The sequence below is a fragment of the Scleropages formosus genome, chromosome 11 (assembly GCF_900964775.1).
Source record: "Scleropages formosus chromosome 11, fSclFor1.1, whole genome shotgun sequence".
Classification (NCBI taxonomy): Eukaryota; Metazoa; Chordata; class Actinopteri; order Osteoglossiformes; family Osteoglossidae; genus Scleropages; species Scleropages formosus.
The window spans coordinates 16,361,898-16,389,084 of record NC_041816.1 but is presented as its reverse complement, the minus strand read 5'-3'; the positions used below and the strand labels follow the sequence as shown (position 1 = coordinate 16,389,084).

At 40.1% G+C, this 27,187-nt stretch overlaps 1 protein-coding gene across 1 annotated transcript; it reads right to left on the bottom strand.

Annotated features, from left to right (window-relative positions):
- Positions 1–5,600: 5,600 nt before the first annotated feature.
- On the bottom strand, positions 5,601–26,817 carry cib2 (calcium and integrin binding family member 2). Its single transcript, XM_018763480.2, has 6 exons — positions 26,446–26,817; positions 22,160–22,194; positions 11,618–11,729; positions 8,482–8,629; positions 7,931–8,126; positions 5,601–5,657 (listed from the first exon to the last, which is right to left on the bottom strand). Exons 1-6 carry the CDS (start codon positions 26,494–26,496, stop codon positions 5,636–5,638), a joined length of 564 nt encoding a protein of 187 aa, XP_018618996.1. The 5' UTR covers positions 26,497–26,817; the 3' UTR covers positions 5,601–5,635.
- Between the last annotated feature and the right edge of the window lie 370 nt (positions 26,818–27,187).

Sequence of the window (27,187 nt, the reverse complement as noted above, 5' to 3'; positions counted from 1 at the left end):
GTCTCTTCATGTGCGTTTAACATCTTGTTGTTTAGGTGAAATGTGCAAACTTGGGTTTTTGAGTGTACATCAGACCACATGGCCTAATTTTTCACATACCTGTGCAAATGAAAAGATAAGAGAGAATACGTAGCTTATTTTGTTCACTTCACCTCAAATGAAATACAAAGATCACTGCAAGCACTCCATGCTGCAACAGTACATTAACCATCATTTACCAAACAGCTTTGTCCAAGGTGACCTACAACACTAAACAAACAACTAACCAATTTCAAGAACCGCTTGTCCCAAGCAGGGTTGCAGCAAGCTGGAACCTATCCCGGAAACATCGGGTGTAAGGCTGAGGGATACAGCCTGGACAGGACGCCAGTCCATTGTAAGGTGACAACTATGCACCCAGGTACACAGCTGGGCCATATTACTGGGGCAATTCAGAGGGCAAGGACCTTGCACAAGGGCACTACAGCCGGAAACATGGATTGAACCTGCAACCTTTGGCGCCAAGGGCAGCTGCTCCAACCACTACAGCACCAGCCGCCCCCCTAAATGAACACCTTACACTAATTTATCCATTACGAATTTATTTATCCATTTATAAAGAGTGCATTCTTTCTGCAGCAGTCCATTTTATTTTTTATTACAGACGTCTTAGGATACACCAAATGATCAGTGATGTAACTTGGGGTGACTGCGTCTTCCATGGGTTCTTGATCAGATCCCACCCTATGTCCAGACAGCACTGCCACGAACACACTGCTCACCTCTTCTGATCCACAACCATACAAATATTCTCTGCATAGCCTCAGTAATGGCCTTCCTCCTCTGAGTGCCTTACACAGTGATTTTCTTGCAAAGGTCATAGAGCTTCTTTGAATGGGCATACACCTTAGACTCCAGCCATTCAAGGAGCACTGCTCTACAAGTTCCACATGCCTCGACTACTACCTCTCATTGGCCCCCTCTGTGTATTCTTTCCATGGGATGATAAGATCCAACAGGACGATAGCAGCAATGTCCAGTCTTAGAGACATCTCTGTGATCGCTGCCTGGATATCTAATTTCTAATGCCTTCTAAGGTCTTCCTAAGGCAACCCTGAACTGCCAGTGTCGTGCTTGTACCAAGAGCCCTGAACTAACTTACCTGACAAATGCCATGGCCTGCCTTACTGAATAAATATTTTTCTTCAGGACACTGCCACAGGTTTACTGTAAGAGCCTTCAGGCTACAATGGCACAGATCACTTCCCTACCTGCAATTCTAGTGTATTCGTGAGTAAACTTACAAATTGCTATTTGACAAATTGTCTGAAAGGTTAATATTATTTATAAATCAAATTGCACACTCACGTGACATTTATATTATGGCATGTAAAACAATGATCAGAGAAACAGGTAGGACTTAATAACATGTGCCATACTTTCTCATGCAATGAGGAAGAAAAAACAAAATGTACACAGCCTGAATACAAATTATGTAAAACATTCAACATATGGATCCATATACTTAATTTACACTGGGATCACTAGCATAATTTAAATACAACAACGTTAACAGGAAAATATTTCAAAAACTTGTTTAGGTTACCCTTCTCAAGGTTATAGTGACAGAGCCAATTCCAAGACATGATTCAGCAACCTCCAAGTTATATGTCTGTGTCTTTAACCACTATGTTGCTGTTGAACCTCAAATAACACTACATTCTCCTTTGCATTATTAGCAATGTTACTGTATCCATCTCAACACTGAATGGGGGTTTAATTGCCATTTATAGTTTGGCATGAAAAAAGGCAGAGATGTACATAAAAAGAATTTTCACGATAAAAAATGATAACAGTTAAGCAATAATATTAACGTTGTTGAAGTTCAGCTGTAATATTGTAATTACATTTTTAAGTATAAGACTGAAGGCTGTGCTCTTTTAAAGTATTGCCATTAAGGGAGTCATGTCCACGTATTTCAGATAACAGACATTCACATATCTCATAACCAAGTAGAATTCTATACACATTTGTACGTATATCTTTTCAAATTCATTTCACCCCTAGCTCCAACCCTAACCCTAGCTCTAACCCTAACCTAATCTCAAACCCTAATCCTACCTCCAGCCCTAACCCTTGCCTCAACCTTAACCCTACCTCCAACCCTAACCCAAGCTTCAACCCTAATCCTACCTCTAACCCTATCCCTAACCTCAACCCTAACCCTAGCTCCAACCCCAACCCTAGTTCAAACCCTAACCCTTGCTCCAACCCTAACCTAAGCTCCAACTCTAACCCTAGCTGTAACTCTGACCCTAGTTTCAAGCATAACTCTAGCTCTAACCATAACCTAAGCTGCAACCCTTACCTAAGGCCCAACCCTAACCCTAGCTCCACCCCTAACCCTACCCCCAACCCTAACATCAGCTCCAATCCTAACCATAGTGCCAACCCTAACTCCAGCTGTAACCCTAACCCAAGCTACAACCCTAACCCTAGCTCTAAACATAGCCTAAGCTCCAACCCTAACTCTACCTCCAACCCTAACCCTAGCTCCAACCCTAACCCTAGCTCCAACCCTTCCTATGCTCCAACCCTAACCAAGTGTCCAACTCTAACCCTGGCTCCAACCCTAACCCAGGCTCCAACCCTAACCTAAACTCCAATCCTAACCTAAGCTCCAACCCTAACCTAGGGTCCAACCCTAACCCTAGCTCCAACCATAACCCTTGCTCTAACCCTAACCATAGCTCCAACCTTAACAATAGCCTCAACCCTAACCCTACCTCCAACCCTATCATAAAGTCCAACCCTAACCCTACCTCCAACCATAACCCTAGCTCTAACCTTAACCTTAGCTCCAATCCTAACCCTACCACCAACCCTAACTTTAGCTCCAACCCTAACCACGGCTCCAACCCTAAGCCTACCTCCAACCATAACCCTAGCTCTAGCCTTAACCCTATTTCCAACTCTAACCTAACCTCAACCCTAATCCTAGCTCCAACCCTAACTTTAGCTCCAACCCTAACCCTAGTTCCAAACATAACCTAAGCTCCAATCCTAACCCTACCTCCAACCCAAACCTAACCTCCAACCCTAACCCTAGCTCCAACCCTTACCTAAGCTCCAACCTACCCTAAGCTCCAACCCTAACAAAGGCTCCAACTCTAACCCTAGCTCGAACCCTAACCCGAGCTTCAACCCTAACCTAAACTCTAACCCTTACCTAAGCTCCAATCCTATCCAAGGCTCCAACCCTAACCCCAGCTCCAACCCTAACCCTCGCTCTAACCCTAACTCTAGCTCCAACCCTAACTTTATCTCCAACCCTAATCCTAGCACTAACTCTAACCCTAGCTCCAACCTTAACCAACACTCCAACCCTTTGATGTCCTGGCTCTGACCTTTTTATGTCAAGGAACTGAGGATTCATTTCTTGATGAACACAGTCAAGGTCAGTCCCAAAGCTTTCTCTAAATTGAATTTACAAGGCCTCTCTCATGCAGAAGTTAATCAGGTCTGTGGATGCTGAGGCAGCTAGTCTTTAATGATCCCTTTCTGCTTAAAAAGTCATTAACGATTATAGGAGAAAATGCAGAATGGTGTAACCAGCCCAGAGTTTTATTGTAAAGGAAATCTGATCTGTACTTAATCTCATCATGAAACAACAGATACAAGAGTAGGGGTGTTTACCAGTTATTGCTTCTCATTATTGCCTTATATTTATTCATTTAGCTGACACTTCTCTCCAAAGCAACTTATAATGCTAACCTACCTACAATGACTTACTCATTTATACAAGTGTTTTTTTTTTTTTTTTTCCACTGAGCAATTTTAGAGTAAGTACCTTGCTCAAGGGTTCTACAGCCAGAAGTAAGAGTCAAACCTGTGACCTTTGAGTCCAAAGGCAGTAGCACTAACCACTTTGCTACCAGTTGTCCCTATGCTGTAAAAGATTAATACTATTACAGTTGATAAAAGGCAAAAGGTTTTGATAAAAGTAATTATTTGCTGATATAACCTTTATCAATGAGCTAAGAGGGGAAAAGATTATGAAAAGTGGAATATATAATGGCTGTCCCATCCTGTGATCTTTAACAGGGTACTCTCTGTTAAAGGAGATACCTTGTTATGATCCACATCATTTTACTTGTCACTCTGCAACATTATTTTAACATCTTTACTTCTATCTCTGTCATTTATCAGCCCTAAGCCCAAAGGAAACCATTTTCTCTGCAGCCAGCAGTATCTCGTAAATTAGATAAAAATGTCAAATCTCCTTTAAATGTGCATCAGGTCTGTAGTTTCATATCGCTCTTAAGGTAATCAATATCTGTAACACTGTACAGATTATGTGCTCATGAGTCATTCTATGTATAGGGAAAAGTCTAAACTCTCACAGCTGTTAATAGCTGAAATTATTTTTGGCATCCTATACATTTTAATTTTGTGTTTTTTCAGGCCCTTAAAAGTTCTGATTTTGTTTATGAGCCCTTCAGAAATTTTTGAAATTATCTAATAAAAAGAGAGTCCCTTTTTCTAAGTATTAAGCTTAATTTCATATATATTTTGTCATTTTTCAGAGAATATTTTTCTAGAAAAAATAACACACAAGAGACTGCAGTTGCTTTGAAAAGTTGATTCATTAAGTTAACAAGCAACAAAAAATTCATTTATTCAAAGTTTAGCCAAATGTTCTGTATCACATCAAATACTGAAAAAAGGTAATTGGGAACAGTTGAGGCTAATAACCTAATCTAAATACAGGATAAAGATATTAAAGCATAGTAAAAGATGGAAAATAGTTGAACAGGTGATGACGAATGAAAATGGCAGAGCCCTTCCTTCAACTGGAGAACAGTAAGGTATGATTGTCGTCATGCTCCAGTACTACTCCAATACCGGAATTAAAATGATAAAGCAGTTTGCAATTTACAGTTGCGATCATGCATGTCCTAAAGAAAGATTGCATAGCTGTTAAACAACTGTCTCTGTGTCCTTGGTGCCAGAGCTGTGCTTTTTTCCCCAAGTCTCTCCACTTTGTTTTGCTTGATTCCCTCCAGACAAATAAATCCTCTTTGACTTCGCAGACGGAACATTGAGAAGTGCTCATCTCACATATCCAAAATTAATCTCATATAGACAGCATCTTTTCAGGGAAAGCCCAACACTGAAGTCACAGATAGTACCCAAAAAACAAAGCCCTAGAATTTTTGTTCATTGTCTTTCACTGCTTAGAAAAAAGCTACATTTTCTTAACATTCAGGAGTCCAAAGAGTTATGGGACTTTAGAGGGAGAAAAGCATGCATCAGTTGAATTGTCATATCCTCTTCATAAAATGTGAAAAAAGACTAAAGACAAAAAGATGCCACCCAATCCTGCCACCCAAGGGACTGATGACTCTTTTTCATTGTGAGACACAAGAAAGATTCACAGTGCTTCCATCAGACAGGCACTGTGCTGTGCTTGAGGAGTTACTTGGATCTCCATCCTGCACAATGGACTGTAAAACGTGACCTCTCCCCCGCTGAAGAAAGACCAGAGGACAGAGCCCAGTCTTTACCTTCAACCTTACATGATAGCAAGGAGCCAAGTCAAGTAAACCTGGTCAGGTTATCGCCTTCATCTGTACATTCATCAGGGGAGTCCCCTTTAGATCCGTATATGGAAGGTGCTGCAAAAAGAGACATAAGACATGGTTTAGATAAACAGATGAGCAGCAGGCAGACAGGTGGTTAAAGACACTGAATGATACACTGATGATTGCTGGCTGAACTTCCAGCAAGGGGACTCATAGTTGTATCCCTAGGCATGGTATTTACCCTGAATTGTTCTACAGAGTCTAGTAAGCTATATAAATACTTAAAATGTTTAATTTCACAGAATAAAAGCATCAGCTAAGAAAAAAAATTAAAGGGTCACAAGGACCAGATGGCTTGTAATCAATTTTTAACAAGCATAGCTGTACATTAAAAAGCTAAAGTAAAGGGCAGGAAGTTGGATCGTGGAAGGCCACATTTTATATGGTGTACTGCATGTTCAAGAATATTTCACATTAAATATCTATGCATGTGTTGGTTCAACCATTGATGAGCACCAAAAGTTTTTGGTAGTGCACCTACCATGGCAACTTCCCAACAAAAGAGAACTGTCAATTCATTGCCTGTCTCACTGTCATGACTTCAGTGTTGTCCTTTTTCTGGCTTTTGGCAGATTGATCACCCAGAGGGGCTCATACATTGCTCAGCTTTTCCAGTAAAAGCCATTATGTGCCACTCTGGCACTAGAGCAAGGTCTTTTTCTAATGATTTACTAAGCAATTTCCCTGCAAGAAAAATGTGGCAAGTCTTGAAGAACAGATCGCTTGGCCTGTGCCAAAGCAGAGTGTTAATACTCCCATTAAACTGCAAACGCACTCCTAATGGTAAATAGAGTTCCTCGACTATCATTTCCCAACAACTGGCACCTGATGCATCGGTGACTGATCCAAACTGGGCATACATGAATGTCGACAGCTCCCCCCTGGCCAGACTGTGAACGAGCTCGCTGCTTTATTTACATGAATTACCTCTGCGGGAGAGCAGCACATCTGTGCAGTTAAAACCCCTAGAAATATTGGTGCAGAGGGAGTAACTATTCGGTAAAAAACACCGGAATGTTCCAGAGCAAAATTATAGACAGAAATACAGACTATAACTTGCCAAGTAGCTGTAGTGAACATGTGAAACATTAAAATTGTCACACACCACAAACAAAAATCTGCCAACGAATATTCACTTGTCATTTACATACACAGTTTTTGATTAGCAATTTAAAAATGTAAATATCTTGACAGTGATGCTACAGTGATTTTAAACGGTTATTTCAAACTGAATTATAATGATGATCACGGTTTCTATAGATTAAGGAATGAGCAGCTACAGTTGAATGATGAAAAATAATCTCAAATCACACAGGAGAGAAAATTTAAAGAGATGCCATATTACTGTCAAAAATATTACGCGCGCTGTATTACTCATTACAGAATAACTGAATAGGCAAATTCTCAGGTTAAAAAAAAAAAAAAAAATCTAAGAATTGCAGGCGCTGCCTTAGATCACACAAGTGTAGGCAGTGAATAAACAATGCAAGGAGATACTACAATGCAAGGAGAGACTGGACTCCTCGCTGAATAACAATGAGAAGCCATTGTATCTACCCCAGAAGATAATGACGTACAGCAGTCAGCAGGAGTGATTAACTGCTGTTGGGGGCCTGGACCAGTGACCAAGGCAACTCGTTCTCTGCATACCAAGCCTGCCAGAGTTCAAGCTAATCTTAAAGCGGTGCTGTGTGACAGACAGATTTATGGGAAGTATCATAGCCCACCTAAATCATCCCTTCAACAATAAGGCTTTCAACTGGCCGGCTGTGCCTGGCAGGTATTTGGAACTTTAATAAATGCTATTTATAATGCTGAGATGGATTGGTTAGCTATGAAATTCCTCTAATCCAGCACTATTTTCTCGCCTGACTTGGCTTTTTCGGAAAGTATTATATGCACGGCTGTAAAATGCTACATACTGAACTATTATTTCTTTCCCACTGTGCAGAAATCTGTTTAAATTCAGAGCCCTCAATCAACATGTGACAGGTAGTGTGATGGTTAGAGCAAACTGAAGGACCTAGGTTTGAATCCCACCTCTTGCTGTAGCAGGAACTAAACCTAAATTGCTGCAGTAAAAATTACTCAGCTTTATAAATGGGTAAATCACTCTAAGCTACTTTGGAGTAAAGCATCTGCTAATAGAACAAACAGCTAAATAAACCTTGATCTGAGTCTTTCCAGATTGCAATGAGGGGGTAAAATGAGAAATTATGGTTCTGAAATATTTAAGATTCCAGATGTAAAACTTTTCTACACGGATCTCTGGAAACACGATGAACAAAGTGCTGCCTCAGAGATACCTTAGAAAGTCAGGTGCCTTTGAAATCATATTCTCAAAGTCAGCAAAGGAGAGCTTGTTATCTCCGTCCAGGTCAGCCTCTTCGATGGCCTTCTCACACACCAGGTTCACCTCTTCAGGTGTCAGCTCCTCCCTGGTCAGCTTGTTCAGAGTCTTCTCCAGATCCTCCTTGCATATGAAATTATCCGTGTTGAAATCTGCCAGCAACAACAGTGTTTAAAGGCTTGAGAATTCATCTGCTGTGAGAAAGCTGTTATTTTTTTAACAACTACATTTACATTTATTTATTTAGCAGACACTTTTGTCCAAAGAGACGTACAACACAGTAAAAGGACAACTTATGCATTACATTAAGAGAAAGCGACATAGCTGCAGATGCGTGATTCAAGTAAACCTAGTTTGTTACCCACCGCTTGCTGCACCGAGGGTCATGGTTCGAGTAGGTGGATAAAAACAAAGGATAGACAAACATGCTTTTACGTGCAATTACATGTTTATTTTAAGAGCGCAAAGAGATATTTAAAATTTTAAGAAAAAAAATAAGTGTCTCACCATATATTTTGAAAGCATAAATGGCCTTGAGTTCCCTTGGGGCCATTTCGCTGAGCACTGAAAACATGTCCACAAAGTCATTGAAGCTGAGGTTCCCCTCTCCATCCTCAGAAAAAGATTCCACAATGCGATTTCTGAAGGGATTCTCCTGCAAAACACAATAAACGAGAGACAGTTACAATCTGTCTTCCAGGATGCAGCGTAGCAAGACAGCAATGGGCAGCAGCTGTCTAGCAACGCTTTTTACACTCCTGACAAAGAACCGACATAAAACATCTCTAAGATTGAAAGGAAGTCAAATAAATGCTTGTAAATCCTAAAAGTGGTACCATCGCTTTGGGGTTCACAGTGAGAGGGAATGAGGAAAGAAATTCACATACAAGTACAGCAGATACTGTACAAATGTTCCTGCAGCATATGTAACTGAACGACATTATGTTAACACCCACATAAATCAGGATTTTATTTCAGTGCTAACAATCCACGACGAATGAAAGACTGAAGTACATTTTAAGGTCGTGTCGTTGGATTTTGTGTTAACTCTACTCTGTTCTTTGTATATTATATCTATACTCCAAACTTCATTAAAATCTATCATTTGAACAGTGTGCATCAGAGTTGATACAGCAAAAAAAGGTCAAAAAGAACAGTTAAGATTTAACAATACATAACTTGATACATAGTCCCAGCATATATAACTGAACAGGCATTTGCAAAAGCAGTGTTCAATACACAGGAAATATAAGGGCACCAGGTCAGAGCACACAATGAACTTAAACTGCTCCAATTTTTTTATGTAAGGATTACATTATGTAAGTTAAGGATTGTGAGATGCAACTGTAGGTCTTACTTTCACACAGAGACTTCAGGAAAATTTCTCTATTCCATCCTAATGATCTGGTTAGAAAGAAAACTGTAGCAACGGAGAGAGGAGTGGAAATAAAGAGCACCATAATAATAATAAAATGACAATTCCAAATTTCTTGGAGAAACTTTTCTATATCTGCAAGACATACAGTTTGATTCGATCTTGGGGGACTGTGATTTTATTAAACAAATGAATCAGTACAGAAATCTATATTAATGTCTTTAACCTCAGGATTACAAAAAGCAAAAAGTTACAATGAGAAAAAGAATTTCTCTTTAGAAAACAATAAAATACATCTCCTCTCATCCAATTACCAATTCATCTGTATTTTGGACAGCTTATCATTATGAGGATTTGCTTTAAGAAGTACTCAAGAACTGCCCATATGAAATGAGGAAAGTTCTTCTGACAAAGGAATACGAAGGGCTAAGCAGCAGTCAATTTATAATGACCTAACTTTGTGTAATAAGGTGCTACAAACACCAGTGGTGAGCAATAAATCCAAAGCCCTCATCATCTGCAATTCTAAAAAAAGATGCATCTGGCCTTCATTTTCAATCACATGAAAACTCCATTCTGTCTTCTAAAAAATTAAATTCCTTGAAAATTAATCTTATGGCACTATATAACCATGAAATTATAAAGTAACAAAACTTTACTGGGAAAGGCTTTCATGGAATGTTAACTTCAGTAGCTCTTTCTGTAGTATAAAAATCTTTCACAAGGTACATTATGTCTTCTTAAAAGCAAAGATGTTGCGCCCATTAGAAATCTGTTCGCTTCTATGATTTAAAGCGGTATGTAATTAAAAGAGGCATAGACGTGCGAACATAATCTTTGTGGCCATTGCAGAAGAATTCAGTCTGACGTAAACTGACAAACACATACAAACTGCGAGAGATTGTCAGTAAATTAGAAATGTATGGTATGGCACTTCTGTTATACCAACTCATTTACACGTGAAATCTTCATTTATGTATCTAAATACGAGTTATTCAAGTTATCATTCATTTATGGTCTTTAATGTTTAACATGAAACTAAAACATGGATTTATCAATTTTAAATGTAGAATGACATGTTCATGGGATTAAAGCACTCAGTAACTGAAGAAGAAAGCAAGAAATCCAGTATTTGAGTTTGAGTATTTACAACATATTTGCATACTAAGATACTCAAAATGACATACAGTACACAATGACATATGGTACCAATTATACAGCTGGGTAATTTTTGTTAGTACCTTCATCAAAAGTACCAAAGCAGGAAGTGGGATTCAAGCTAAGGTCCTTTGAGCGCAAGGTGGCAGCTGTAACCACTACGCTACCCGCAGTGATGAACACACAAGCAGCGCTATAACTATTTACTTGCGTATTCTTTAGATTCTAACAAAGCTCCTGAGAAAACCTACAGAAAGTCTCATTAAAATACATGGTACTGTAATGTAAATGAATAAATGCAAATGTGTGTAAATGTTCTGGTATATGGAAAAACCTTTGCCAACAAATACGCATATTGCATCGTACCTGGTCACCACATGCATATTGAGGCTGCATCATGAAATTCTCAGTAGAGCAAATTTCAAACAAAGGAAGAGCACATGTTGCCTGTGCTGACAATGATAGACAATTACTGCATGCACTTTCGGGTTCCTCTTCTCTCTGGCCCTTCCTGGACCTCTTTCTGTTTAACGCGTAACAGATCGAGAATGACCAATCACAGCTGTCATTGATTCAGCTGGGTGGAGGTTTGGGGATGGGGGATGAGTTCTAGCAGTGCACGGTCATTAAAACTCAATACCTGCCTCCATTCCTGCTGCACTGCTGTCCCATAAAGCTCTCACACACTTCAAACCCTCCTCCAGCTACCACCCGTATAAACTGGTACTAACACTTCTAGTACGACTCTCGACTTTTTACATTGCCTTTTTTCATTGTACACACACACACTGTCTGAAACCGCTTGTCCTGAGTGGGGTTGCGGTGAGCCGGACCCTAACCCAGCAACACAGGGCACGAGGCTGGATGGGTAGGGGACACACCCAGGATGGGACACCAGTCCGTCGCAAGGCGCCCCAAGCGAGACTCGAATCCCAGGCCCACCAGAGATCAGGCCCCAGCCAAACCCACTGTGCCGCCAACCCCCCCCTTCATTATACACAGTAAGAGAATATTTTCTGTTGGTGTCTTCTAACTTTCTGGAACCTCAATTTAAACTGAAATTTACATTTGCAGAAATGACTTAATTTTTAGTTAAAGCATAAATGTTACCTTCAGTTCTGGCATGTTTACTATAAGCGCCAAGGGGATTTTAACATCGGGGTCATTGGTGTAATCCATTGGTACTAAATGTGGAGCCAGTTCATGGTACCGTCCATGTAACCTAAAACACAGACAGGAAAGACAACCAGACATGAGCACTGAATGCCTCTTTTTAACCAGTTAGTTTAATAGAATAGTTACACAGCGAGCCCTTCAGCCTTCTGCAAGGATTAAAAATTATTCAATACCTTTAATACAATAATGTGGGAAGCTAAAATCCCTAAAACACTGTTATAATACCAACTGTTGTACTGAAAAACAAGAACACAAGCAGTCTTCCATTGATTTAATGTTATATTTTATCTGAATGTCAGATAAATGTATTAAGAGGGAAATAATGCATTAAGGAAGATGTATTAAGAATTCAAGATGTTTCCGTGGATATAAACAAGTTAGGATTTTACAAGGCAGCAAAAGGTTTTTTCCTGGACTCAAAATGTCAAACCAAAATTATCTAAAAAATATATGAAGAAAGACGTATATATCATGTATTTCAAGATTCTTCTCATCCATCACCATTAAGTGCAGTGTGGCAGAGCATTGGAGCCTGTCCCAGAAACAGAGGGTGCAAGGCAGGGTACAGTCTGGATGGGATACCAGTCCATCACAGGCCAATCAAACACACAAGTCACTCACACATTAAGGGAAATTTAGGGCCACCAATCCACCTAAAACACATCTTTGGACTGCGGGAGGAAACCAGAGTACTGAAAGGCATCCTGCGGAAACCCCGGGAGAACGTTCAAGCTCCACAAAAACTGAGCTGATTTTGAGTCCATGTCCAGATGCACAGCCTGGGTTCCATGAGGTCGGCTTCACCACCCTGCCACCCATCATGTTATCTTGTCATCAAAAGAAGAGTAAACAAAGACCAAAAACAGATATGAAGAAAACGTTAAGATTGAATCTTCACCCAAGACATATTCCATGACAAAATCTGGTCGCAAACTGAAAAGGAAATGCACCATGAAACAGAATGCAACATATACAGCACAAGCCATTCTGGAAGGGCCACGCAGTGTGGTTTTATTTCAGCTCTGTTCTTTGTCCTGCAGTCACAATGCTGCACTTGCACTAGGCCTTGCAGTATGTTACTGTTTCTGAAATCATAAATTAATCACATCAATTCAAGAGAAAAAAAGAGCGAGAACAAATACAGCTGACCAGTTAAAATGATATACACCCCATGAGAATGAGCAGCAGTTGCTCATTTTGACTGTGCCTGAGAAAGACAGGTTAGAATCTTACCGCTGCAGATCATCCTTCTTACTAGATGAGACCTATTCTGTTCTCTCTGCGTAGCGTTGCCATGGCAGCATCAGCATGCTAAAAGTGCATTGATTGATGTGGAAAAAGGAGGATGACCATTATACATTGGTCGCTTCTAACAGAAGAGTTTTGTATAATAATAGTAATAATAAAAATAATAATAATTTGTGTAATTTCAGTGTACTGGAAATATAGCAAAGATAACTTTGACAAAATCTGTGCACATACAATATAGTCTGCCACTTCTTGAAGAGTCAAAACCGATTCCTCAGTTTTGGAGGCATTCCAAGTTTTCAGTTAAGTTATTGCTAGTGTTTAGAGAGTAAAACAAAAGCATTTCAGTGTCCTTGGTAAAGTTAAATATCACAAATTATATGCCACATTCAAATTTTGAATCAGCTCAAAAACTGCATAAGCTTAGGTATAATTTTATGACTTCTCATGATTAGCGATGACTGTGCAATAGCAGGTTCTATAGTCACAACTTCGAAGTATGTTTTATGCAGGTAATCAAAGTTCATTAGTACAATGCTTTGCTTAGTAATTTCTCACATAGTGTATTGTACACTGAAAGCACTTATTACACAACACTGATTTCAAAAGTGTTCATAAAAAAAGACATGTACTACTCATCGTAATATATACAAAAACTGACACAACTTCATTAAATCCAATGCTATGTTGTACTTGAACCAAATATAAAGGTTTTATTTTTACCTGACAATCAGTTTTATCTGACAGTTTATTTCAATAATTTAATTAAATTGCTCAGTTTCATTTCACAGAATTTGCCAAGCATGCAGCTACCTGCTTTTGCAATTGTGCTGTCTCCAGGTTAATAGGGTGTGCAGCATTTTGAAGAGTTCATGAATTCTTTAAATTAGATACACAGAGAGAGAGAGACAGATTCAGTATATACTCATGCTGGTTTAGCAAGCAGAAACAGAAATTTGAAAGTATGACAGAAATATGCCTGCCAATACAGGTAAGTGCAATCCAGATACAGATATATCTAGGGGGGTCAAGCGCCTGGTTAAACATACAAAAATTCAAACCTGTGCAATCCAAACATACTTGTTTATTGTGAAAAATAATGATGAAATAGTTCGTAAACTAAAGTCTTTGTTTAAGAAAAATGATTTAATAGCAATAGCTCTCCAGTGAAGAACACTCAACGGAGGCCCACTTCTAACTACGTATGAGTCGCATAGGCTACATTACCTTAACCCTGGCAGGTGTTCATGTACAGCGTACAAGAGGCTATACGCTACTGTCCTACATTCGGTTCTATAATCCTGCTGGATCCTTCATGAAGGTTTCTACTTTGGCCTTCATCTTTTTCAGTGAGCTCTCTCAGAAACGTCATTGACCAGGAGATGCGGCCTTGCAGCCACTCCACTTTCTCTGGTCTGTCTCGAAGGAGGCATGTCTCTGGGCTCAGCCTTGCGTATAATGGAGCCCCGATGGCGAGCCTTGACCTGATGAGGCTGATTTACAGTAATGCAGGTTCCCATCAGTGCTCTGTGCATGACTATATTTCAGTGACAATGAAAACCTGCTGTGACACAGCGAACAAAGATAAAAGCTGGTAATGGCTCATCAATGAGGAATAAGCAGGGGGTTTAATGGTCATTAGAACCCAATATTTTAAACATCTCATTAACTGTGTGATAGTTTAGCGGCAAATGGTTTCTGTATTGGAAAGGTGAAGTGTCTTCGCTTAAGCTTTCTGATTACACATCAGTACCATGTTTCATGTGGACACATGCACTGGGTACCAACGTGAGCGAGTGTCACTGGTCAGCCATAACACAATGTAATAAGTCTGTTTTAATATCAATAAATCTGTTCTGTCAGCAATGTTGGAGCTTCACAGTTTCAGAAATGTCTTATTCCCCTTTTCTAGAAACTGACAGCAGTATAGGACAAACAGTATATGACATATTTTAAATGAGCCTTTAACAAATTACATAAGCAATATTTTAACTCTTAACTTGCCACAGAACATGAAACATAGGCAGTCATCTTCAAAACCACCTGGCTTGTTCATCACAAGACAAACTGAATTAAAAAGCTCTCCAATACACAAAGGATCCCCTGAATGAAAAAAAGTGTCATAGATTATTAATGTTTGCCTGAGTGGTCAACAAAACAACCCCAAGAAGAAAACCCCTGCTGCACTATTAATTCAGACCACCTGACTGAGGTCAAATTTATTTCATATTACAAAATATAACAGTTATAAGTCGTAGCAGATGAAAACAAACTAATCCTCCAAAGAGAATTCTAACATACAATGATATCTGAGACATAACTTCCAATTTCTTTCATGATTGTTTCTTTAAGTATAAATACTTTTTGAATGTAATTAAAATTAGTGTGGTAGGTATTTTTAAAAATTATACATGCCAATGAACAAAACATATTCAATGGTATTTGACAATTGGCTTGGTAATCTTAAGTGTCCTATAAAATTTACTTAGGACGGCATAAATAACAGTGAGTGATGCAGCACAAGTAATGAAGCAGAACTGCAAGAGCTTCATCATTTTAGGACACCACTGAAAAAGAAATAGCCCAGTCGTGCATGCCAGAATCACCTAAATGTTCCACATAAAAGATATACAAGCATAAACACTGTATTGCAAACACTTCGCCCAATGTAATGAGGTTGATACTAATGACACTTCATACATTGTTTGGGCCTGTTTTATTAGTTAAAATGTGCAACTTCCACATTTATGTACATGGTGTGGTGTTGAAAGTGTCGTACTGATATTCTGGACGCATGACACGTGAACGGAAACATATTCTGGTTACAGTGTGGAACGGTGTTGCTTTAAAAATAAAACAAGTTTTCAGGTGTAATGCTTCCCCTAATGTGAGTTATTATGAGCTGGTTCATTGCATTAAAGAACTAATAAAACATTATGAGGAGGGACTTAGACCTGAAGAAAGTTTTAAAGAAACTCCAGTATGTATGTTTTCGTGTGCTACAAAAATGCTGCCTTTTTTCTGCATACTTGATGGAAGTGAACCGGCACCTTTTAAGACTATGAGAACAATATTTTTCTTTTTTTACTATGCAGAGAATAAACAATTTGGACCAATCTAGCTGAGGCATCAGGGCTTCTACAGGTCATAACAACTATACATATTAAAGACACACAAACATGATTTCTGATCATTCCTTTGGCTGCTTAAAGAGTGCCTCCAAGATCATTAAGTATTTAACTCATCTGCTCTGCGTTTCATCAGCAGAATCTCACCTGAAACAGATTGTGTTCTTACTTTCTCTCCCACAGAGTAATGATGGACATGAAATCTATACTCAGAACTTTATCTATAAATCTAAATATACAAATTAAACAAAAAGGGCAATAAGCAGGACAAAGGGAAAACATTATTTTACACGTGTGGAGTACCTACTGTATTCTAATGGATTTCAGCCAGACCTCCAATCACCACCATCACTTTTCAATTGCCAGATGATATATGCATTTAAAATGTGCGTGCCACTGATTAATTTTCTTTATACACGATTCCTGTTCAAGTGAAAGACATTCATGTAATACGCTGTCTTCATTATTGTTTGGAAATTCGGAAAGTGATGGAGTTACAGGATCTTAGGGGACAATATCACAGGCTTGGAAAGTGATCCATCACCAGGTGACAAGAGACGGTATAGAGAGGTCAAGTGGTCATGAATAATGAACACTTCTAAGGAGGACCATACATAACTGAAGAAGGTTCCAGATATCCAGGCTTCTAGAAACTCCAGACATTCCAGTGAAACAGTAATGAGTTAATAATGAGTTAGGTAATAGAAAATTATGGATGTACAAACAGTGCAGCACACTAGCTACAATTTATGATCAGGAATCCCTGCTAAATTATCGATATTAACTACACTCATGTTATCTATAGCTCTATTAATTACACACACTGGGTTCTGCACAAGATATATAAGGGATATTTTAAAAAGCAGTGTACACACCAACAAATTGACAGAGGATAAAATATTGTTTGGTTTAAACAGCATTATACTCCAGAGCAGATACCGTATGTTAATATTCTACCATAAAGGGAAATTCCCTGAATATGAAAACCTGAATAATTAGGAAGCAAAATGATTATACCCTGATTGAAATGAAGAGACTGTCAACCAATATTAACATGAAACTGGTCTTAAACAAGAATAAATAGTTCTGCTTTAAGGCATAAAACCCAAAAATCGTTTTGCATGGATATTTCTTGGCAAGTCATTGTAGCAGATGCCATAATATGACATAAAATGTCATTTCACTATGATTCCTGAATTTAAAAAATGAAGCCAAACTTTGAAGGACATGCACAGATGCATCTGTATGAAGTGCACTTTTATGACATATTAACATACATAACTGTCTTCATGATCACACACACACACACACACACACACACACACACACACACACACACACTTTCAGAACCGCTTGTCCCATACGGGGTCACGGGGAACCAGAGCCTGACCCGGCAACACGGGGCGTAAGGCTGGAGGGGGAGGGGACACACCCAGGACGGGATGCCAGTCCATCGCAAGGCACCCCAAGCAGGACTTGAACCCCAGACCCACCGGAGAGCAGGACCCGGTCCAACCTACTGCGCCACCACGCCCCCTCTACTCTTCATGATCATTTAATACAAATTTTCGGAACCGCTTGTCCCATACGGGGTCACGGGGAACCGGAGCCAAACCCGGCAACACAGGGCGTAAGGCCAGAGGGGGAGGGGACACACCCAGGACGGGACACCAGTCCGTCGCAAGGTACCCCAAGCGAGACTCGAACCCCAGACCCACTGGAGAGCAGGACCTGGTCCAACCCACTGTACCACCGCGCCCCCCGATCATTTAATATTTAAGTTGAATATTAATTTAATGGCTTGGATGTGCAATTAGCTTATGTATAGTTGCAAAAGGACATAGTCATATAAGACAGAAATATTAACGTGAAAAAGAAAATGAGAGAAAACCATTTTAAGACATGTGAGTCCCCATTAGGTTACAGATGTTTAATAAAATGTATTTTAGCTATAACGCATTTATTGTTCTGGATAAGTCCTATTTCTTAACACTTTGCTAGCCATTTTAGTAATATAAACAATGAAAGCTAAGTCAGACAGGTAAAGGTACACACAGTTATTGGGAATATTGGGCTCAAAGACCAGGGAAATTACATTTCGGTCAATGGCTTGGAAACCTTCTCTGTATATGCTAAACCAACAAGAGGGAAAGGACAGCTATGTTCAGCTATGTTCAGTCCGTAATGAGCTGTGTAAGAGAGATCATGGAGAAATCAGTGTACATCTGTCCATACAATGCAGTACAGTGTACAGTACACATGTAAACTGGCTAAAGTATGTGATTTTCTTGCAAGCCTTTTTTTACATTTACAGTTATTCACCTAGCAGATGCTTTTCTCAAAAGCGACATACAACGAAAAATACAATGACTGCTTTAAATCAAGAGACGAAGACACTTGGATGCAGACACGTGATTCTGAAGTACAGTTAATCTGTCACATTCCACCATATGAACCAGTATACATCACACGAGTAGCTACATAAACCTTTATCCATTATTCAAGAATTTCTAATTACAAAATTACGGAAGATAAACATTTACATGTTGTGACACGCCAGATGGTGCAGTAATTTGCACATCAAGTTTTACAGTAATATTACCAGAATAGCAGTACTAAGCAATCACTGTTTTACTACGCATTATGAACTGATAGCGTATATTAACCTTTCTCAAAATTTATAGCAATTCTGTGCTACTTGTCTTTAAGTTCAGATTAAACTTGAAAAAAGAATGAACTGAAAGTACTTTTTAAATATCAAAAGAGAAAACATATTCTAAAGTAGAGGCCAGTTTGACTCAGCTATTCTTGTTTTTTCATTTATCCGACAATTTTCACCAAAGAGACTTGCGATGTTAATCCATTACTATTATTTACCCCTTTATGCAGCAGGGCCATTTTTCGTGGAGCAATCCAGGATAAACACCTTTCTCAAGGGTACTACAAGTGGAGCAGGATCTAAACCTGGATCCTCCAAGGGCAAGGAGGTGGCTCTAGACCTTGTGCCACACGTTGCCTCGCAACTACTTATCCTTTTCAGACTGTATGCGTTTCCATACGCCTCATCTGAAGTAAGTGAAAATACCAGGATTTCGTAAGGATGTGAGCCAGACATGAAAGGGTGTGCACTGACGTGTTTGCATTTCCTCCGATGCCGTCATTACAGGAGCAATGTCACGTCGGCTCTTCAGCCAATTTCACGCTTTACTGCTTGCTATCAGCTAGCCCCAGTTGCACGGGAGATAGAGCTACAGGAAAAAGGAAATCACACTCTAGCAGAAGGAGCAATACAATAAATTGTGTCTGCCTAGAATCTAATCTCTCTGCTACTGCTCCCCTGCCCCCAAACCTCTATCCCAACCTCCTGCCAACCCCAGGGTTTTCCTGTGTCTACATATTATTTCATCTAATTTGTTAGTTTTCTGCAGGCTGAAGTTGCACGGCACATGGGCAAAAGATAAACACCTTAATAGATGGAGGAATCAATTGTGTAAATCATCCAAAGCAATGGGCAATGTATTGAGCTGATTAGCAGGATGGTATCGATCAGGAAGGAAAGAGATACAGGCACCAATTATCTGCAATTTCAGTATATTTCCACTCAATTTTACCCATGCAGAGTGTTTTTATGTTCTCGGTATAGATCCCAGATTACATGGTTTAATGTGACGGATCACATAATACTTAGAGGCACATGGCAATCGCAGCGAAGACGACTCAACGCAGCATCCAGTAAAAGTGACTTAAATTGTAAGAGCAGTTTTTCGGACAATATTACTGCAAATTAAATGAAAAGACAATAAATCCAGTTACAAAATGTGCCGATCATGGAATTTATAAGGAATAATGCTTAGTTCTTTGCCTAATGTCTACCTTGATTTAAGCCAGTTTAAACAAAAGACTTAACAGATGCAGTCACGTAACAGAATCACGTGTCTGTATCCAAGCCTCTATTTCTGGCGATGTAATGCACTCGTTGTTTTCTGCAAGATGTACGTTGCTTTGGATAAAAGTGTCTGGTGAATGAAAAAATGGAAACGTAAATATAAACAGGCAGCACGGATCTTGTTTTTCGTAGATGTTTTGACGAGGACCTATACAACGCCACAGACATTTTTTGACATCAGGTCAAAGGGTCATAATACTACGGTTGAATATTGTAAGTGTTAGAAATTAAGTGTTTGTCAGTCTAGGCCTATTGTACATTTCAGGCCTGTTGAGCTGTAATGTGCGGTGGAACATGAGGGCCTGAAAACTTGATCCTTTTTGTCCAAAACGTTGTTAGGACACGTGTCAAAATGATCAGAGTTTCTGGGTTGGACCTCTAGAGGACTGTGCATTGAGCAAAAGAGGGGGAGCCAGGGAGAAATAGCATGTTTGAATGAGAGGCAGCAGCACAGGGGAGCCACGTGCAACAGTGGAAACGAGTGTGGCGGAGGCTGTGCCAGTGGGACACGGGGGCCCACGAGCCCATCCTTGAGGATGGTGATTTATTGGGCATAAGTGATGAACGGCATAATGAAGTTGAGCTCGGCTCCTAGGGCTGAGGGGCAGTTTGCGCTCACATTCAGATTTATGTTCGCGTTCTGTACACTGCAGCTCAGACATCCTGTTATCGACACAATCATTTAATTATCATCCAAACCCTACAAAATGAAAGATCAAAACTCAGGGGGCTAAGTAACATACAGTACTATGAAACTGTTTACATTTATTTAGCAGATGCTTTTCGCCAAAGCAACTTCCAATGAACTCTATGTAGTGTTATGAGCCCACACACCTTATTCACCGTGGTGACTTACACTGCTAGATACACTACTTACACTGGGCACTCATCCATAAATCAGTGAAACACACTCTCTCTGTCACTCACACACTATGGGGGAACCTGAACAGCATGTCTTTGGACTGTGGGAGGAAACCAGAGCACCCAGAGGAAACCCACGCAGACACAGGGAGAACATGCAAACTCCACACAGATTGAGTGCGGATCGAACCCACATCCTCTCGCACCACCCAGGAGCTGTGAGACAGCAGCGCTACTCGCTGTGCCACGTTTATGTCACTAGTGCTCTGTTTTTGTTACTAGTCTTCCAAGTTTTTTTTTTTGCCAAGCCAGACTTTTTTGTTACTGAGAACAAGTATGATAAAGAAATATGAAAACTAAACTCACGGTTTGACCAAAAAGCTCTGCAGATCTTATGCTAATGAAAATGGCTTTGCAATACTGACGCATGATTTAGGTTTGCTCTCCGGAGACTTTAATTTAATCAGCCCTTAGGGACTGATTGATTGATGAGTACTCCACTCGCACTGGTGGAGGAAAGGAAGACCTTCCAAACAGCAGCGTTTGCTTCCTGTGTCGGTGCTGCTACTGACGATTCCTTATATGAGCTTGTACGCTCCACACTGCAGGGCCACCACACACTAAAAGCTGGGCTGCCAAGACTGCAGTGAGCTGTACTAAAGGCGAACTGGGACACAGCCCACACAGTTATCTTCCTGCAATACCCAGCCTGCGGCACCTCGCTGAAGAGACGGCGAGAATGCGGAACGTGATCAGCACACGCACATGTAGCACGAAAGAAAATATATGTGTGAACTCACTTCATTGATCTTCCAATAATGCAAAAATAACATTTCCTACAAAAAACAATGTATGAATGTGTTGACGACTTGGTGTTTCAGCATTTCATACATTAATTACTCTGCATTATGGAACTGGTGAAATCAAATCGGTCGATAAATACAGTAAGATCAACACTTAGATCACTCAGAGAATGCAATTAATGGCAACTTTTTTTAAAACATTCTTCTGTTTTCATTTAACGTTTAATTCAATCTGTAGAGTATAAAATTACCTGACAAGATATTAAAAATTAGAGGGAAAAAAATCAGTTTTAATGAAAGAAAAGCAATGGATTAAATGCGGAATCGAACGCACGTGTTCAAAACGACACAAAGACAACGTTTAGAACAACTAACTAACAGCAACAACAATACGTTCCTTAGGTGTGTTATATGCTTCTTTCACCTTCTGTTTAGTGGCATAGCACCATTGATAGCATCTGCACACATGATAGACAGAACTGTCACTCACCTAAGGATTTCTTTGCGAGTGAAGAACGTGCAGTCCTGTGAAAAGAAAATACAATGTAATAACGAGCACAACACAACTGCAATACAGGGAAAGAATATTACAATGCTCTTAAGAAAGGCTGGTCCAACAAGAAGGGTTACTAGACCTCAGAGGGAAAAATACCTACTATACTCACTGTACAGCTGAATAGAAAAATGGGTTTCTGCACTCATAATCCAGAGTACTGTTCAACCATCTTACTGTATCTCCTATTTCACAATACTACGGAACACACACACATTTTCTGAACCGCTTGTCCCAGTTGGGGTTGTGGGGAGCCAGAGCCTAACCTGGCAACAGAGGGCATAAGGCTGGAGGGGGAGGGGACACACCCAGGACAGGACACCAGTCTAGTGGGACTTGAACCCCAGACCCAATGGAGATCAGGACCTGGTCCAACCTACTGTGCCACCGCGCCCCCCCGTGACACTACACTATTCAGCACTAATTCTAACATTACTTAACAGCCAACTTTAAAAAGTTGGTGAATGGGCATAAAGGATCATTACACAAAATTTCCGTGAAATAGAAATATAAAATGTCTCTAAACTGTAACATGTGTCACCGTAGCCCTGAACTGGACGAGTGATTATTGATAATGGAAGTATGGATAGATGTAATATATGTAAGTTCTTGTCAAGTAATTATATGAAAGTGGTGTCTGGACTTTGTACGTACACCACATCCAGCCACACATCAATTAGCCAATTAACTGTTGCCTATCCGTTCCAGTGAATTCGAGGGCACGGTACTCTCTTTCAGCCCCTCGGCGTGAGACATCTAACACCCTCGTGCTGCCTGCAGTCTCAGATTGCTCTCGAGTGAAGATAGCGTGCTTTGATGACATTCCCATCACACGCTACACGAAAGGCGAGGTGAGGGAACCCGATCAGATGATGTTTGCGCCCATCTGATAAGGATGGTGGATGGTGGAGATACCAGCATTACCAGGAAACACATTAACCCTGCTCTACCGGGCCAAGATCGAGTATCCACAAGCACATCTCCAGTGACCACTGTAAACCACCCCCGGGAGCAGCACTACGGTCGGCACGAACAAGAAGGACGACCACCAACAAACTCTACGCTCTGCTTAGTGTGACCTATCGTATTTGCTGTGTGGATACCACTAATATTATAGCAGTACTTTACTACATTGACAGGCAATTGAAGAATGATGGAGTTTCATTTGCTTGGTCAGTGGGCAAGTGCTTTAAGAGCTAACTTTAATCATCACCAAGATTTACCATTTCTTTATGGGATGCATTTATTTTGCAATTTTCACTGCAGAAATACGGCAAAGAACGAAGAGACTGGGTGAAAGTATTAGACCTGTGCAATCATTGATTATATTTTATCCAATTTTATTTACCAAACAGGGCTAACATCGTGTATCTTGTTTCATACCGTAATAATAATACTGTAATAATTTGATTTGTCTGAAAACCTCCATTCTGTATCTGGACCTCTTTATGCATGCTTACATTTCCTGTCATTGCCAATGTTGCTAAGCATCTTGATCATAACAAGTTTTTTTTTCCTTTTCAATTACGTAATATATGTCATAACCTCTAAGTTTCCTGTTGTGAGAATTTGTAAGTGAATCTGTATGTTCTGCCATGTGCTGGTTCCCCATCAAAGGTGTAATCTGTCACACCCTATGCTTCTGGGATTGGCTCCAGACCACTGCAACCATGCAATAGGACAAGTGGTTATCAATAATGGATGCATGGATAATATATGTCATAACATTTGTTGAAAAAGGAAACAGTTTAATTAAGACTGCTTGCTTGTTCATTCTTAAAAATTCCACTGCTAGAAATCATACTCATAATTTTTACGTTTTTTCAAACTGTTCTTGAAATTCTTTGTTTTGCAATGATCTCCTATTGCAATATTTTAATTTTGTTTTCTAAACAGCGCCACAACTGATCCTTGCATCATTTTGGTTGTTGCATTTGTCTCCTTGATATTCTTCATATATTTTGTATTAGTGGCTTTATGAAATTCACAAAACCATTTAAGCAAAGCTTACCTACATGGTAAACCTACCCCCCTAGAATGTCCGTATATCCTAGTTATGCCCACGCCAATGTCCTTTAGAGTGACAGCTGACTGCGAAGTTAAGATTCGAACGTAAATATGGCCGTACACAGGCCATTCATGGATTAGGTATTACGGGCTACGGTGAAGCAGTCATGCTTCACGTGTGCGGCAGCCAGCCGTCTTTGATTACAGTGCATCCGTTACAAGGGTGAATACTGGGCTTTGCTTCCGTGACACGAAAGAAACACTCTGTGGATGAACTGCTGGAAGTCACATAGAAAACACGTAGTAATGGATTTCTACAACAAATGAGACCACAGGCTGTGGAAAGTGCCACTCTCGATTCAAAATAGGATCGCAACTGATTATTCTCAGCAAGCAAATCGCTGGCTTTCTGTTTTTAAAGTTTGTAATAAAATGAACAGAAACAGAAAAAGTAATTAACTAATTGCAATAACACTGTCAGCAAACAATGTAACCAAAGAAGATCCAGCTAAGTTACCAGCAGAGTGTACTTTTAAGCAATATTAGACCTGTTTTTCATCAATTATTAAATAAAGCTGAACCACTGAGAAACTCAAAAAAGTACTTCTGTTCTCGACACCACAGACGTTAGGCCGTGGTGTTTCTGGAAGAATCTCGCTGTGGCCACTGCCTTGAGTACAAAGCTGTTTTCAGAGGAACTGAAGAAGCACATGTCGCGATATAAATAATGACCACATGAAATACATTTCACACTGGAAATGGATGCAGGTTCAAAGGGTTCTGGATTCGGGTGGCAAAAGGAGCACCACTGCAGTCTTACTAGAAGACCCAAGTGTCTAATACAGAAAGTCCCTATGAGGAGCTCTGAATATTCCAGCTCTACCCTTAGTTTAGCATTTCATCCATATCTTTGTTCTCTCTTAGCTCCCAGGGGCAGAGGAATTTCACTGGAAGAAGGAAAGCATTAAATGCCTTTCTAATCGACCTCTTAATAAGGGTGTGACTTTTATTATTACTGATATTACTAATTATCATTCTTATTATTATTACTATAATTATTATTATCATCATCATCATTACTTTTTTAAAATATTTTTATTTTTGGCCTGTTTCTTTCCGCTGCCTCTCTCAGATGAACTTTGCTTTTGTTTTATTTTCCTGCTCTTCCTGTTATGTATTCCAACTTATCCCGAAGCTGTGAAAGTGGCTCACATTCATGATCTTGGCGGAGCAGCTCATGCCATGGCAGACCTGGGTCAAGTTGTGATTAATTTTACATTGAAGTCAATTAAGCTTATTTGTTGTCTCCCCTGCTCCACCCGACTCGGCTGCTAATCTTTAATTATAGAACAATTATTTTATTATTTGCTCGTTTCTGACAGTGCGATGATGGCTATCGTATCGGAGAAGAGTCGTTTTCGCACCTCGCGCGTCGTCTTAAGGTTCATGGAAGTTCACGTGGTTCTCGCTGTGGTTTCTGAACTGAGAAAAAGCGCATTTCAGTACCACGGCACAGCATATTTTACCTGAAAAATGGAATACAATTTGCACTACTATCATGTATTAGTATTATTACTACTACAACGACAGAATAGTAAGTCAGTCAGTCAGTGTCGCCCGAAACCAACCGAAAATAACGAACCGTCCAAATTGCGCACATGATCATGAATGGGGGGGGAATCAACAGAAAAACAAAAACATTATCATGGAATATGAACAAACCGTGTACATCATGTTGTTTTAACAGTTAACGCACTGCTATTATGCTAACTGTAAAATTACCTTTTTAAAAAAAGCATCGGCGAACACAGCCTTCATTACGCGGAATTTTATAATAATAAAAGCGCTGCTCTATCTATCTGTACCTGAATACAATTATAAAAGGCATATTTCTTATGTACAACGTGCATGTTTACTGCTGAGCCACCGCACATGTTTTATGGTGCACATCCTAAAAAAAAGGGGTAAAATCCGCCCGCATTTGCTATTCCTAATTTGATCAGTTTTTTTTGTCATTTGCGCAGTTATACTGGATGATCAGGTCGCAAATATTATCAAGAAAGTGCACATTTCCTCGGGCAAAATTAAGGCAAATTAATATAACCAACTCCTCCGAAGCGAGGATTTCCACGAGCATCAATCACAGAAAAGTGTTTGCAGACGAGCGGCAGCCTTACTCCAAACTAACCGGCACAAACGAGAAAATAAAGTCTTACCTGATAGGCGTCTAGCTGTTCATCAGTAAATATCGTTTGCTTATTACCCATCTTAATCGAGCGCTCTTCTTCTTACACAGATGCATCACATTGGAAGATTGCGGAACCCTTCCTATCCTGGGCATTTACGGCATTTATTGTTAGCCTGGAGGAAAATGAGAGCCCCGCATTCAATTCCGCGGCTCAGCGCGCTGCTGCGACGAGCACTTGAGTTTAGTCGCGCGTGAGAACAGCACGGACACAGAAATCGCACTGACATATTAATAGAGAAAACGTATTTGTAGCTTCACTTGCATTAATAAGTATACCGTGACAAAGGACCGCATACTGAGGCAGCTCACCGGTCCTCCCTGCGAACGGTGCTTTAGCACTGACTGCTGTCCGCGGATGTTACAGCGCTGCCTACTGCCGGACACACTTTAAAGAGCACGCCGTCCACCAGCAGGGGGCGCTATTGCGTGGCTACGGAGCTGAGAGTCCAGTCTTACGTGGTGCACTTAGGTGGAATGGGTGTAGCCTACCGCTTGCTCTCATTTTCCGTTTTATGGAACGCCCAAATTCATTTTCATAATTCCACATTCCGATAAAATTCCTATGCAGTCTAAACGCTTTAAAGTTTGCAAATGTGTCACAGAACTCGTTTTCTTATGAACTGGGAATTCCGCACTTGCTGGAATGTTACAAAGCGGAGATATTTCATTTCCCGTGGAGGTTCGCAAGGGCAAACGTTTCCCACCATCTC